The sequence below is a fragment of the Ambystoma mexicanum genome, chromosome 2p (assembly GCF_040938575.1).
Source record: "Ambystoma mexicanum isolate Mex_15411 chromosome 2p, UKY_AmexF1_1, whole genome shotgun sequence".
Classification (NCBI taxonomy): Eukaryota; Metazoa; Chordata; class Amphibia; order Caudata; family Ambystomatidae; genus Ambystoma; species Ambystoma mexicanum.
The window spans coordinates 543,711,529-543,727,030 of record NC_090923.1 but is presented as its reverse complement, the minus strand read 5'-3'; the positions used below and the strand labels follow the sequence as shown (position 1 = coordinate 543,727,030).

The window sequence follows — 15,502 nt, the reverse complement described above, 5'->3', positions numbered from 1 at the left end:
GCCTTGAAGATGTTCTGAAGTATGTAATTTTATTGCGTGTACTATTTCACATATCTTTAAAATGTAATTACTTCTGTGCATGCTGCTGAAAAATGGTTGCAAATCACTGCTGTTTTATTTGCTCTTTTCATCTTGCAGATTTGCATCTTGGAGAGTATTATTGATAGTACAATGTGTAGCTCAAAGTCGTACTAATTATAACAAGAATAAAGCGTATTAACATCCACAATACATTGGGGCACTCCAGATATGATCACACTATTCAATTAAAGAAAAGGAAAGCAAAGTGTTTCATTTATCCCATGGGAACATAAACAAAATAGTCTGTAGATCCATTGTACTTTTCTTTTTAGTGATTTTTCTGTCCCACCCTCTTTGGCGTTTGCATACCTTATCAATTGACATGAATTTCAGTTCATTTTATTGAGTCGCTAGCTTCTTTGCGATGTTTAGCCTGTGTTGTTTAGACAAATTATTGATTTGTATTCCATAATTGTTTATTTAACCGTTCTTCACTTTCCTTCTACATACAATTTACCAAAAGAGCAATGTATTTAATATATTACATAATCAGATGTACAGGTGCAGTAACTTTTAAAAAGTGTATCGGTGCAAAATTATATCAGACTTAATAATGTTGTTACATATTATAATTGTCCTTTATTTTTAAATGATAGTTCTGTGATTAACGCAGTTAAAACTGTGTGCTAAGACAAAAGTTGCCCTGCTGATTGAGGCTCAGGTTTTGGTTTGAATTGGGTGCATTCTTCAGATTCTTTAAGGACTTCACCAAGTAGTAGCTCTGGGTTAGTTTATCATTCATTGCTCTTGCCTCCTAAACCAAGTCTTCAAAACATCTTGGTGCTATCATGTATCCTGAGCCATTGAGAGAGAAGTCATTTGTTTTAAGGGCCTGTTTATGATAAGATTTTCAATTTAGTAATGTATGCCTTACTTCTTCTTTAGTGTACAGCGTAAGGTATGACCCAAAATAATGTTTTGATTCCTCTACATAGTTAGAGGTCAGAATAACTTTTGTACACAAACAATATGCACCTAAAATATTTAATTTAAAAACAAATTGTATGTGCTACATTAATCATTAGGAATTGCTGGACTAAATCACAGAGGGGCTAATTTTGTATGAGCCCGTAATTTGGCAGAGGGCTGCCGTTACATGTAGACATACGTATAAGTGGGTCCCGGCTGCCGAATTTTGGTCATTTGCACGGAGGAGTGCAAAAGTGCTTGGATGTCTTGCATTATTCTAAGATGGAACCTAATTGTGTGATATCCAAAAACAGACCTGATCCTGTGCACAGTGAATGTTAACTGGCATCTGAAGAAAAATGAAAACGCAACACTTTATATGTTTGCAATTAGCAATGTCAAACATACATGCATTTTGGGAGATACATGCTATAACGATATTGCTAATATGTATCAAATCCGCACAATTCACACTTTCAGAACATATACATTTTTTAGTGATTCCAGCAAGTTTTGACATATTACAAACACATTCTTAGTGCTGGTTGTGTTCATTCTACAAGAATGTAATTCAGATGACTGGAAAACTCATTCACATACATCAAATGTTACTTACTATGTTTCAGTTTTTGAAGTGATTAAAAAGCATGGTTTAAGCATTACATTTTTTTAAAACTATCATTCCAGTGATGTCACTCTCAAGGAAAGCAGGCAGAGGGGTGTTCTAGGAAACGGAATACCCCACATCAACAGGTTCCTGCAATCTTAGCAAATTAGGTGGTAGGGGTGGCTCGCTCAAGATTTAAGAGAACCCAATACTATTACTGAACCACTGAAAATGCCCTGCATCACAACATTTAATAAGGGGTGTGGTTAAGGGTAGTCAGGAGAGTGAAAGGGGCAGATATGAAATAGGGAAACAGAAGCCACATGAGAGAGGCCCCATCAGATGTCACAAAAAACTAAGAAATTCAGCACTTTGAAGCAAAACCACAATGCCTTACAGGTGGATTTATTTAATGGGGATAGCTGGTCACCATGTTGATTTCCAGATAGAGGGGAGAGAGCTGCCTGAGTGAGTAACCCAGATGTTTGCCTGCACAGAGCCCCATTGTCCTGCATTCCATTAAGAAATACTATATTATATAATGCACAGTTTTACCTCCTCGTAGTACGGTGAACTCAGTCTTCCTCGTGGCAATGGTGCTATAGTCTAAAGAGCAATAGCTAGATAAGCTTTGAATTAATCAAACATTTGTCAGTTGTTCTGGGGAGTCTTACATGACATTGTTTTCCAGTCTGCTGTACTATTACAGAATGGGAAAGCATGCTTGGTCCCATCTCAAAAGGAACAGTCCAGCCAAAACCACAAGACCATAGGAAACGCCAGACATGTTTCATCTTAATCATTTATCATCAGTGCAGTGCAGCTTGGCACTTGCACAGCAGGTTTAGTGCCCAAATCTGGCTGCGACACTTAACATCTGTGAGGGTGTATTACCCTGCCCGTTTTTCATTTGTGTGGAGAAATTGAAGAGGATTCACTTCATGAGAGTGTTCTGCTGAAAAGACCCACTTTTTCGGCGTGTGCTATGCGTACAAAGCAAGTGTGTAACATAACGTATGCCATTCATGTGGTCGATACATGTAAACTTCTGCTATGCACAGTTCAAAGACCCACCATGCGCTGAAAAGCAAATAAGCCCACTTTCCTGCAAAAAGGTTAAATGCAGCTTCAAATGTCTACATTGAAAAATTGTAGCCATATTTCCTGTTAAATCTTGAGCCCTAGGATTGGAGATTCATAGTATGGAGGTGTTCTTGGCACTTCTCTACCTATTGCTACTATTGTCTTGAAAACAATGGGGTCTTATTTTCATTTCTACTGACCCATGTTAAAAATTACTGGCATTTCCAATGCTTTTGCAGAGTAATGACACCCTACACATTGGGTGCTGGGTAACTTAAATATAATGGGCCTCATTACGACCCAGGCGGTAAGGGGTTTACGGCAGCGTAAACAGCGCCGACCCTTACCGCCTGAGTACGAGGTCCCTTAGCGCCATGGAGCTTTTAACACCTGCTTTTAGCAGGTGTTAAAATCCATGGCGCTAAGGGACCATGGAGTTAATTACGCCACCGTAATTTACGGTGGCGTAATTAACGCCTTCCCCACTCCCATTATGCCCTATGGGGCAAAAATGGGAATGGGGAAGGGTAAATGGGGATTGGGGACTTACCGCCCCGCCAAGGTCGGAATGGGGCGGTAAGTCCGCCATCCACCATGGCGGAGTTGGGAACTTAGCGGCATGGACCATGGTGCTAATAGCGCCATGGTCCTCCGCCAAGGTCGTAATGAGGCCCAATATGATTATGTAATCCCCACCATTAAAGCGTGTATGCAAAAGGTGGCTCCTTCGCTTTTATATGGTTTTGAGTGCAACCTCTTTGACTGCTCCATCTAGTTTCGCTCTATGTCTCTCCTTCCGCACTATTCTAAAGTGCTCGAAAGGCTTGTGTTCAAACGTTTTATTGTTCATTTTTGCCAGTATCACAGCACTGTCAGCTGTACTAATATTTCAGAAAACCTAAAAGGGAGAAAGATGTACTACTATTACGATTGAGCAGGCCAATGTGTAAACAAATAGGAAATAGCTCACCACTATGTTACTGCAGCAAACTAGAGCTCCTTTCTCCAGAAGCCTGGACAGAGAACTCCACAGCTCAGAAGGGAGGACATTCAACTGACAGCCGTCCGCCACTCCACCAGTCATATCTTCCATGGCTTCACTAGGATAACCCAACTGAAGAGCACCATAGCCGCCTTTTAACCTACAAGAGACAACACGTTCGGAGGAGAGTGAAAACCATGGGCTGATGCCGCATACATCTATTGTAATATATATTTTCTTTTTTTCAAAATATTCTTTATTGTTTTAAAGATACATGAACAAATAATATAGAACAGTAGTTTCTTTGTACACAGTATAGAACAGTTACAAACTTAACTCAGCCGTCATAGTCATAACGTAAAAGAGGGCAAAAAAAGGGGGGAAACTAAATCCATCTACAACACACAAATGTTAATGTGGGGTCAAATTAAGTAAACCTTACGGCACATTTGGAGACAGTTGAGCATAAAGGTCATTAAACACTCCCCAGATGTTTTAATATTTATGATGTTGATCTTTACCATGAAAAGTCACGTTCTCCCTTTTGGAGAGAAGCGATAAACTCAGCAGCCAATCATCAACACAAGGGGCAGTATCACTTTTACAGAATTTCAGGATGTGTTTTTTGGCAACCAATAATGCCCAGAAAGGTTTACCGCTGGAAAATACAATATCAGAAGGAAGTAAGCCCAATACGCCAACAAGCGGGTTACTTGGAAGATATAGGCCTAAGTCCAAATCAATTCTCTGGAAAACACCATCCCAAAACAATAGATTTTTCCTACATAACCACAACATATGGAGGGTGGTGCCAACATCACTTCTGCAGTTCCGGCAAACATCTACACAGCATAATTTGCATGACCACATCTTCCACGGAGACCAGTACAAGTAGTGGTTAATCCTCTGCTGCGTATATCGTAGTTCTAAATTAACCTTATATTTAGCTGGTCCTGCACAAATGCGGTTCCAAAGTCTGACAACAAACAGCACAAATCTACATTTCAATTAGTTCTACCACATTGTGATGCTAGTGTAAACTCTGATGCTAGTGTAAACTCTTGAGGCGTTCTAAGTTTGTATAATGCGTAAGCTGATAGTGGCATGGTTTTAGATAAGTGCAGGATCACAGGTGAGGCGTGCATTGTAGCATTTAATGGCGATAGAATGTTAGCATTATAACGATGAATCTCTTCTGCCATTAGCTTATATTTCAAACATAGGAATTCAAAATCAAGCTTGTTCTGACCAACATCAACCTGCCCAATCCTCCAAATGCCCGCTTTTTGCCAAGAAACCAATGACAAAGCACAATTATTGTGTTGCACCGCCAGATTTTTCCACAAACTAGAGTCCACACAGAGAAAGCTACTGATATTTTTTAACATGAAAAATATGCTATGGAAAATGTTCGTGCATGTATGAGCTGGGGTGCAAACGGTAGCCACTTTGATGCTAATGACAGAAGCATTATATGAGTATCATTATTTGTGTAGTTTTACAACTGCAAGCATATTTAAAGCTTTGAGGAGCCAAGGTGACAGAGGGAAAACCAAAGGAAGAACTTTAAATGTATTGTCCAGGACCAACAGAGGGGTTCCTATAGTAGTCATACCATGGCATACATCCATAGTTGGCTCCCCTGATCTTAATCGTAAAACAACCGAAGCCTCAAAAGTGGAACCACTAACACGCAGGATGCCACGATCCTGATAGGCCACCACGATGACTGGCTCAGCAGAGGATCAATGAGCAATTGGCCATCGTTTAATTAGGTCTTGGTTTGAACACCAACAATATCACCAGACCAGGAAGAGGAACCAGGTCTGGACATAGTGACTAGCCAGCCGCATTTGCTTTATGATTAAAATAATCTGTTGTTCTGGACTACCAAATGACTGAAGAATGGATCCTACCATTGTATTTTATGTCTGGAAAAAGACATTTCACACCCTCACCCTGGTGCTTGCAAGTCTAATGTTGGGCTTTCTACTGGCTGATAGGAAATTAGTCCTTTAATTACATGAATAGGGGTCGCACTTACTCCTGAACAATGATTAGCTACTTATTGATTTTATTGTTTAATTTTATTTGGAATTAAAATCCCATTAAAGTAAAATGAATACAAATATATACATGACAGATACAGCAGTCTCATGAGCCAATTTTTAAAAAAACATTCCCCCAGTAAACAACAAATTATGTACTACTCAATTTATATTCCATTTAACAAAAGACATTCCCACTGATAGAGTGCTACACCAAGAAAGTGTAGTGTGTAAGTGCCCATGTGCTACATAACTCATTAGCATTAAGCAAAAACAAAAATGCCGGTCTACAGTACATAAATTGCAAGGGTTTCAAAACGGATATAATCTATTTTCATGGATGACTTTTTATGGCAGACAAAAGAAAAGGATAGGCATAGTAGAATCCACACTCCCAAGGCGAAAATCAGCAAGTTATTGTAGCAGTAGGTTGCCCTTCCCAATGGTCTGCCACTGTGGTGATTCTAAGAATTAAAACTTAAAGCATGCCCTAGTAATTAACATGAAATGTTTAAGACGGGGAAACTAATCTAAACACTAGTGCCAGTTATTTGTGGTTGAAATTGAGGATATTGCCCTATTTTGGGGTGAACTGTAGCCTTATTTTCCTCAGTTAACTGGAACTGTGATATTGCTTTCATAAGCTATACATACGCTCTTTGACTAAGTCTTTAAACTGTGATTTCATATCGTTGAATATGTGCAGAGCTGAGACCTTCAGAAAATCCCTTGCAACAGATCTGATCCAGGGGATGTTTCTAGAAGTTGGATGGTGCCATTTGGCTTTCATTATTAAATGGGACATGGTTGCCTTCTGGCTTATCATTATTTTACGCATCAATATTGGTTGCATTTTTAGATGTCTTTCCAGATAATCCACTCCCAGCAAAGTATGTGTGGCATATGCCTGGACAGAAGATGAAAGCCCTAGAACCCTGCAACACAATGTATAGTCTAATAGCTAGTGTAGTTTTGTAATGTTTGCAAAGCACAGAGCTTCAGATCTGTATGGTGTGACTGTCACTGCCTTAGCTTCATATATACTCTACATTAATTTGCCTGCTTGTGCTTTATGGTTTTCACAAAAACCAATATACTTCCTCAGGCTTGAGACATTCCTAATGGCAATTTATCCCAGGCAATGTATCCCTGTCAGAAAGTCACTCTGAAATAATCATAGGATTTGACTCTCAAGATTACTTTTTCCTTGGTTTTAAAAATAAAATATGAATATTGTTTTGCACCTTGGCCTACTGCAATAATAGATGTGCACAAGTCGCTTTTCTTCTTAAAAGTCTCTTGATTCAGAGGGCCTGATGTACAAAAACAAAATAAAAAAATTCTCATAATTCGCATCCAGCTTCTTCAGCCGCTTCTGAGTGCCCAAAACAAGCAACTCGGTTTTGGTAGCCAAAGAGTTTAGGGCAATCCAGTTTTGAATTTCTGCAAAGATATGGTTAATACGCTCTAGATCCTTATGATACTCAACAGTGAGTTTGATGACAATCTGAGGAACGTCGGCTTAATTGGCAAAATATATGCCCATAGCCGACAGAAGACCACAAAGGTGGCGTGAATAGATGTTAAAGAGAAGGGGCGAAAGACATGACCCCTGGGGGACACCACAGAGTAATGTAGAGACAACAGAAAAACATTGTCCTTAGTTACTCTCATGTTTTGAGGACCTGGGAAGGATTTGAACCAGGCAGCTGCTTCTTTAGTACATTTGCCAAAAGCAACAACAGAGCTGTGTTACCCTCATCAATGATACCGGCAATGTAAGATTTCAAATCTAGCAGTGCGGTCTCAGTCTCGTGATTTGGCCGAAAACCAGACTGCTGGGCAGCTTATCCGGTTCTTCAACAAAGGTTTGATATTGACAGTAGGCAATTTTGTCCAAGATTTTGACAATAAAAGGAACATTTGTGATTGGACGATAGTTCCCAGCCTCTGCAGGGTCTAGGTTTTCCTTCTTCAACAAAGGTGTAACCCAGGCTTCCTTTATACTTTCAGGGACATATGACTCATTAAAGGATTGATTGATGAAAGTAGTCACCCATGGAGCAAGAGTTGAAATATACTCTTTGAATAATGTTGCAGGAACTACATCCCCTTTACAAGTGGTGGTGTTAAGCTTAGAGAGTATATCAGTGACCTCCTCTATGGAGACTGCACTAAAAGCAAAAACAAGGGAATCCCTGGTGCACTCTGTGCAACCTATTGTAGAGGTTGTGTGATTAGAAATTAATTTGACCTGGGCATTGATATCATTTTGGTGAGTAAGACAGTAGTGTGAGTAAAAGTTCCATTAATAAAACTATTGTGAATATTCTAACACCATGAACTGTCAGCGGGAGATACTGAAGCTGCGGTGCATCCCTTCAGTTCCTGAAGGATAGTAAAAAGCTCCTTTGAGCTAGATTTTGCTTTATAAATCCTAGAGTTAAGATGTGATTCTTTATTATGGTAGATACAGGCTTTGTAGCATCTGACAGCTACCCTATAAGAGGTAAGATTCGCCCCAGAGGGCTGTTTACGCCATAGTCATTCCAGTTGGTGTTTTTTAGCGCAGGCTTCAATTATCTCAGGTGTAAAAGGGTTATAAGATGAATTAGTTCCTTTTTTTATAGAAGATTTAAGGGGAGCAAGTACCTCGAATGCTTCATCAACTGCAGACCTTATGTTAGCTACAAAAGCTCCAAGGGGCATAGATTCTTCAAGTGATGGTAGCAGTGGGAGAACCACCGCGTGAAAAGCATCCTCCGTAGTTCTCTGCATATTCCTAGTCATGCAGGGTATGGTCCATTGCTTATCAATAGGGGTAATATGGTAGAGATTCATCTCAAAACATACTAGATGGTGATCTGACCAGATACATTTATCTACCTTAATGTTTATGATAGAAAATATTTTTGAGAGAACCCAATCGAGGGTATTACCAACTATGTGAGTGGGGACCTTAATGTGCTGAACAAAGAAGAGTGATGAGAGAGACTCAGTAAGAGAGATAGAGGTTCCATCAGATAGATCATTAGCCCAATGATTGAGATCCCCTAAAATAACAATGGGAGAATGTGGCTTACAAGAGTTACCTACCAACGTCAGTAGTTGTTCTTCAAAAAGAGGTGTTTGAATGGGGGGTCTGTAGAGAAGCAGCAAGTTTAGGGATGATACTGTATCAAGGCTGAGTTTAAGAAAAAACACCTACATTGATCGAGTACAGGTTTGTGTGACTCATGTAGTTTAAGGGTGGATCTATATATTAGAGCAACTCCGCCCTGTTTTTCCTGCTTATTTGAGTAAAAAAACAAATATCCAGGCGGGGTGGCCATTTGAAGGGAGTGACAAGCAGCCTTGTGAATCCAGGTTTCAGTCAGGGCACATATATCCACTTGTGTTTGCACGATAAAGTCTGCCACCTCATGGCAGTGCTTAACTAGGGAACGTGTATTCAATAGCACGAACCTCAGTAGTTTATCATAGGGTTTTATTTTACTTTTACTTCGGGTGATTCACCCTGGATCCCCCTCAGCCGGGCTCAGATCCCTTTTCTACCACGATCATTACAGTGGATCCCCCTCTTCCAGGCTCAGATACCCTTTTTACAATGTTTAGAGAATATTTTTTCTAAGATGACTCACGGTACACCCACGGATCCCCCTGTGGGATCCGATCCTTCCTCTTATCACATTTGTATCCCTGAGCCGGGCTCAGACCAATTGCAGCTCACGTTAAACTATCGAAGACTTTCGAATGTGCACAGGGTTTAGCTTGACCCACTGTGGGATTACTTCAATTTCGAGATTCGCTTTTGAATACTTAGCATCAGTTGGATACCAAACAGAGACTTTCGAATGAGCACCCACGTGGCGCCGGACCACTCTGTCTACGGTATCTTCCTTGGCCTCCCAAAGTTCAGTCACTCTCATGGTTTCCTATTATATTCGCGTCACTCATCCCATATGTCTCACATACTGTCCTCTTTGGATTTCTTCATACGATGGTGCTGCTTGCAACCTTGGTTCAAACACAAGCTGGTTTGGTATCAGTCTCTCCGACTCACAGGTGGTGCTGTCTTTACTGATGCTGCTTTGTTGTAGGAACCAAGGACAGTAACACATCGGTAATTGCGCCTCCCTTCCTTCGTTATCGATGCAGGAGAGCCCCAGGTACCTTCGATGCACAGTGTATGTTTGTGGAGCTTTAGTTTCCGTTCCTAGGTTTCTTACTTTCCAAGGTTCACGGAAGTAATTGTCTGAAAAGGTCAAGGCACGTCCCTCCCTGCAACCCTCTCTGGTCTTGCCGTCTTTCTCCTCATATTAAACTGCCATCTTGGAACTGCTGTGTGCTTGTGTGCTTTGCCTTGCTCAAGAGTGTGTTTTCGTGCTCCGCCTTTTATCTGCATGGGGTAGTGTGAGGGAAGTCAAGTGTATGTGTAATGATCAGTAATTGCCTGACCACCTATATTGGGACATGTCAGGTATACGGCTCTGGTGTTAGTCTGTTGTCGCTCATGGTGAGTTGTCTGTGAGAAAGCGTTTGTGTCAGGAAAGGGGATGTGGGGTTGAGTTCCTAGGTATCCTACCTGGTAGGATGGGGAAAAGGTGTTACAGGGAAGGGGATACCGCGCCTCACCACCCAATGTCCCACTTCCACTCCCTGAAGACCCCTAATTCAGGTGATCCTCCCGCACTGGTCCACCCCCAGAAACTGGGTCCAAAAGCGATGGCCTTGTCCTGTTCACCTGGATGACAGATCCCCAGGGACTAGCAAGTGAGACACCTTCAAGTTTCTCAGAAGGCCTATAACAGGAAAGATTCAATGTCACTTTAAAAAAAAAACATGTTATTAAACAGCCATGTTCCAACATTCAGTAAGGCTATTCAGAGGTATCATACCCTGAAAAACATTACACAACAATGGGGACCATAACTCTAAGGGACCTTTAAAAAGCTCTACTGGAACACACCCTATTCTTGGTATCTGCCTTTAATGTTGTAGTTGCTATTTTAACTTCTAAAATAGAGGGCTCTACTTGCTAAAAAAGGGTGGTCCTCCTAATTGTTCAACTGGGTCATACCCAGTTACTAAATGAGCATAATATAGGAGAAGGTGTAACACAAATTCTTCTGCTGGCATATTTGTCTCCATTCCTTTTCTAGGGTATGCCCATGGCCATCCATTATTAATATCCAACATTTGCAGAAATGAATTGCTTCTCCTGCAATTATAAACTTCTCCAAGCCACTTCCTCTTTTCACTGTTTTAGCCTCTCAAAGTAGAGTACCTTTGCTTGTGCTATCATACTGGGTCCCTCTTACCAAATTTGAGAGCTGTAAGTAGAGCTACATTTGCTAGTTTGCAGAGTTCATTGAACCATGTCGAAATGTGGGATGCTTTACTAGGATACAATTCTCGGGTTAAATTTGACCATTTTTTTAAAATGTTCAAAAATATTAGCCACATCAGCTTTCTGGTTTAGACAAACACTCATATTTTCCAGGTGCACTAAAAATACTTTGTCGTTTGTCTTTTCATGGTTGGCCATTTCCCATTTGATATTCTTACTATTAGACACTACCACTTCTATTCAGTACTTCAACATCTTTGATGAGATTCCCTGGGCTCACACAAACAAATAAAGTCTATATGCCTCATACGCCACTAAACGTCGATTTGCCTGGTATATCAGATGTGAGACGACCATTCAATGACCTCAGACCCAAATCGATCATAAGCTGTGTGCACCCTTAGTAGTACATGTGTTAAACCACAATTGAAGGCCTGGGAAACCCAACATTTCTATCTTCTGAATCATTCACCAGTGATTCAGAAGGGCCTTCCCCTATTTGATAGTTCAGTTCGCCATATAGCAACACACATGGGTTGCCCGTCATTTGGCCACTGAGTTTCTCTTAGTGCTTTAAAAACTCCACCATGTTTGATCTATCCGAATGCCTATGATGCTTAACAATCAGATTTACAGATTAGAATTTGATAATTTGGGGATTTGGAAAAAAATTTGAAGTAACAAGCACCTAAATCATTAGCCACCAGTATATTTACACTATCACCAACTATGCAACACAGAATTAGGCACTTAAACCTCCATGGATAAGGAAGATCTTTGATATAAAAAGACAGCATTGTAAAAAGGAAATTAGGTGAAGTCTCATAACATCACACTGTAGGCAACTGGATAGAATGCCACAATACAGTGCCTGCATAGTAACAGATAGAACCAGAAAATGTGCTCTTAAATTATTTGAAATTGGCTGTGAGCAAAGGTGGAAGGGGCGTTTTTCCTTTATGGACTGGGTTTACTCTTCTTTTTGGGGATACCATTCCATTGAGAGGAAGCAAAAGGTTAAATGGCATCTCTTGCATGTACATGTAAACCCGTGTTGAAACTTAAGGTTTGTCAGATACACATTGGGCTGCCAGCATTAGTACAGTGCGGGAGTATATGTAAACCCATGTTTACACAAGGTTTGTCATTTTCACGTTGGGCTGCCAGCATTAGTACAGTGCTAAAGTATATTAGAGGCCAGGGCATTTAGTTCTGAGCATTGTGTTCTGGGGGTGCCCATTTGTGTGTGAAAACCTGCATGAGCATGTGGGTTTTGCTAGTGGGCTCCAGTTCGTTTTGACGGGCAGCAGGTTTCCTTTCTTCGCACCACCGGTGCGAGATTCGCCTGAGGGACACATGGTATGCTCTAACACGCAGGGGGGGGGCAAGCGTAGGTGTGAGGTGATTCCACCTCACAGTAGGTGAGAGCTCCCTTGCCGGGAGACCTAGGTGTAAGGTCCCCGGGGAGCATACAGCCCTGAGGGGATCCGAGATGAGAGACGAGAGAGACGAGGGAGAGCCGAGCGTGAGAACGCTCCAGAGTCTTCCCGGAGGGCAGTCAGGCCCTCTATTGTGTCTGGGACGTCCCCTGACGCCGTCCCCTTCCCCACCGGCAGTTATCTCTCCCCTGCCCAGGGTTGAGAGAGTGTGCTGGATGCGGAAACTAAAGGAGCAAGTTTACGGTTGCTGTGCTAAGCCCCGGCACCATGTGTGAGGTACAGAGCAGAGCCGATTACAGCACGCTGCGTGTTAGCGACCAGGTAGAAGTGGGAAAGAGGGAGAAAAAAGGGCACTGCATACCGAGTGTGCCGCTTACAGGGCAAACACATGGATTTGACAGCCAGGCCTGAAGTTCGGATCCACCCGTATTCTGTCAGAGTGAACTGGAGAGGCCTTATTTTTCAAGCTAGCTCCACCTCTTGAGGGGTTGAGTGACTGTATCGCTGACAAGTGGTGGGTGCCAGTCAGGGGATCCAGTGTGTGGTAACGTTGGTATACATCAGGGGCTACTTAACCCGTTGAGAAGTTCCGTCATTTTGCAGAGGCACGGCTTGGCCGTGTTGGTTATGCTAGAGGTAGTTAGCTAGCTGCATTGATCAGCCGGGGGACAGTATTCTACCCATTTCGGATCCTAGCACATAGGAGGCTCGCTTGGAAAGTGGGGATTCCGCGTATGACGTGTCCTGGGCTTGCCTGGTGTCAGACAGTGGATGAATATGTCCAAGGGTGTGTCAGACTGAGGGGCGATTCTATGCTATAGGAGTCGTGCGTGCAGGGGGTAGTCTGCAGATAACAGGAGCAAAGGAATTCGGGTGTGAGCCTGATGCCAATTAATTGTTTTATTTACCAAAGGCGATCGTATTTATGCTCCATGGGAGCCCTGATGTCAGTTACATATTTATTTACCAAAGGTAAATGTATTTACGCCCTGTGTGACACACTTGATGCCAATTACTTATATTGTTTACCAAAGGTGAATGTATTTACGCTCCGTGGGAGCCCTGATGCTAATTTATTATTTATTTAACAAAGGTAAATGCATCTACGCCCAGGTGATGCAATTGATGACCTTAACTATTTAATTCTCAAAAGTGTAATCATTTCATGCCAAATGTAATGGCAGGATGGCCTTTACGTGTTTATGTCTGTCAGTTACCTGTAGTGGTGTAGTATTTGTGTATACCGAGGAATGGTTTTTACAAATTCAAATATATAAACAAAAGCTGTCCAGGCTTATCACACTTAAGTAAGGCTGTGTCTGACCAGGTGCACCAGTATTCGGTCAGTCTTCAGGGCTGACCTGCCATTAGGCCATTGCATGAGGTGCACTAAATCCTCCCTCTGGGGTTCTCATTTGCACCTGTGTGCAGTAAGGTTTTACTATCCCATACTCAGGTCTCCTAGAGGTTGCTGCTCACCTTTCTTTCAAAAAACACAGGGCAAAACACCCTACACTCACAAACACTGTGCCTCTGTGTACGATTGAACTGGTCTCAGTGAAAGAGCAAGCAACTGCCTTGCCAACAGACTGCCAGGCATGAATAGAATAAATCGTGTTTCCAGCTCTTCCTAAACGATATCATATTAGATTCAAGCTGCAGAGATCAAGTAAGATTGTTTCATGGTCATAGGCACTGAAAGAGGTAGCTTCTTAGTCCCAGCCTGACTTTCTGAAAGGCTGCCACATTGACTACACCTTGGGCCCTATAGTTATGCAAGCACATAGGAATGTAATGATTTACTGTTACCTTATGGCAGATTGAGGGTATTTCCATAAAGGCATTGTTCACCAGGAACTCCTGCTTGAAGTCATTGCTTGCTTTCACAACTGCCTGATGTAGGGATCAACACAGACACCTGGTTGCCACAGCATATACCTCACAGCAGTCTGAACACAATATTTTGCAGGATCTCCAAATGATGTAATAGACTGGATGGAATCCCTGTGCAGAGAGTGCAACATTATTCCACGTTGGAATTACTTAACACACAAACTACTTGGGCCCTCTCAGCACAGGGAATGACGTACAAGATATTTTTCAGGTGATGCAGCTGAAAAACATATGCCTCAAAGGTTGCTTGAACATTGGAGATTATCCTCATCTTGGTATCAAACAGAAGGCTTGGGTTATTGGTCTTATCTTTCACTTGGAAATTCAAGAGGAAGAATTCAGGAAGCCATGACCTCGAGTCTCTGTAAGACCATGGGTCCTCAATAAAAATATGGTCTGTTTTCCTGGAATTAAGCTTCAAACAATTACCCTTTATTCATTGCGTTATAACATCTTAGGATCTAGGTATTTGTATTTGTATTTGTATTTGTTTATTTATAACGCGCAAACCCACAGGCCCAGGGGCATCAGGGCGCAATTTGTACAAGGTTGCAAGAAAAGAACATACAGGGATATAAATTACAATAAAAGTGTGTCAAGACAGCAAAAAACAAACTTAATAATTACAAATATTACACAGGGTACAGTATCCCTAGGCTCAGCAGAGGAAGTATCCCTGAGGTAGTTGGGAGGGTAGCAGCCCGGAAATCATGTAAGGGAACAGGCGGGCTGGGTAAGTAGGACAAATGTCTGACACAACTATTGCTGGTCAAAGAGCCAGGATTTGGTTTTATTCTTGAAGGTGTTGAAGGAGTCTTCAGCTCTGATGGCAGCGGGGAGGGTATTCCAAAGTTTGGAGGCTAGGACAGGGAAGCTGGTGCCTCCGGCTTTTTGGAGCTTAAACCTGGGGATAGTAAGGCAGTTAGTCTGGGCAGTTCTTGGTGGACGGGCAGTGGAGTGGCGCGAAAGCCGACTGCAGAGATAGATCGGAGCCTTGTTGGCTAGGCATTTGTGCGTGAGGGCAAGCGTTTTTAGGGAAATTCTCTGCTTCACGGGTAACCACTTAAGGCTAGTTCTGGCTTCTGAGATGTGGTGGTTACGAGGGATGTT

At 41.9% G+C, this 15,502-nt stretch overlaps 1 protein-coding gene across 5 annotated transcripts in view; it reads right to left on the bottom strand.

Annotated features, from left to right (window-relative positions):
- Positions 1–15,502, bottom strand: part of LOC138566537 (calpain-1 catalytic subunit-like) — an 845,562-nt gene that overhangs the window by 531,894 nt on the left and 298,166 nt on the right. For all 5 annotated transcript variants that reach the window (XR_011301953.1, XM_069643985.1, XM_069643987.1 and 2 more), the window contains one exon: positions 3,651–3,822. Coding sequence is in view for 4 of the 5 variants with exons in the window: in XM_069643985.1 (XP_069500086.1) it covers positions 3,651–3,822 (172 nt within the window). In the remaining variant the exon portion in view is untranslated. The remainder of the gene's footprint in view (positions 1–3,650; positions 3,823–15,502) is intronic.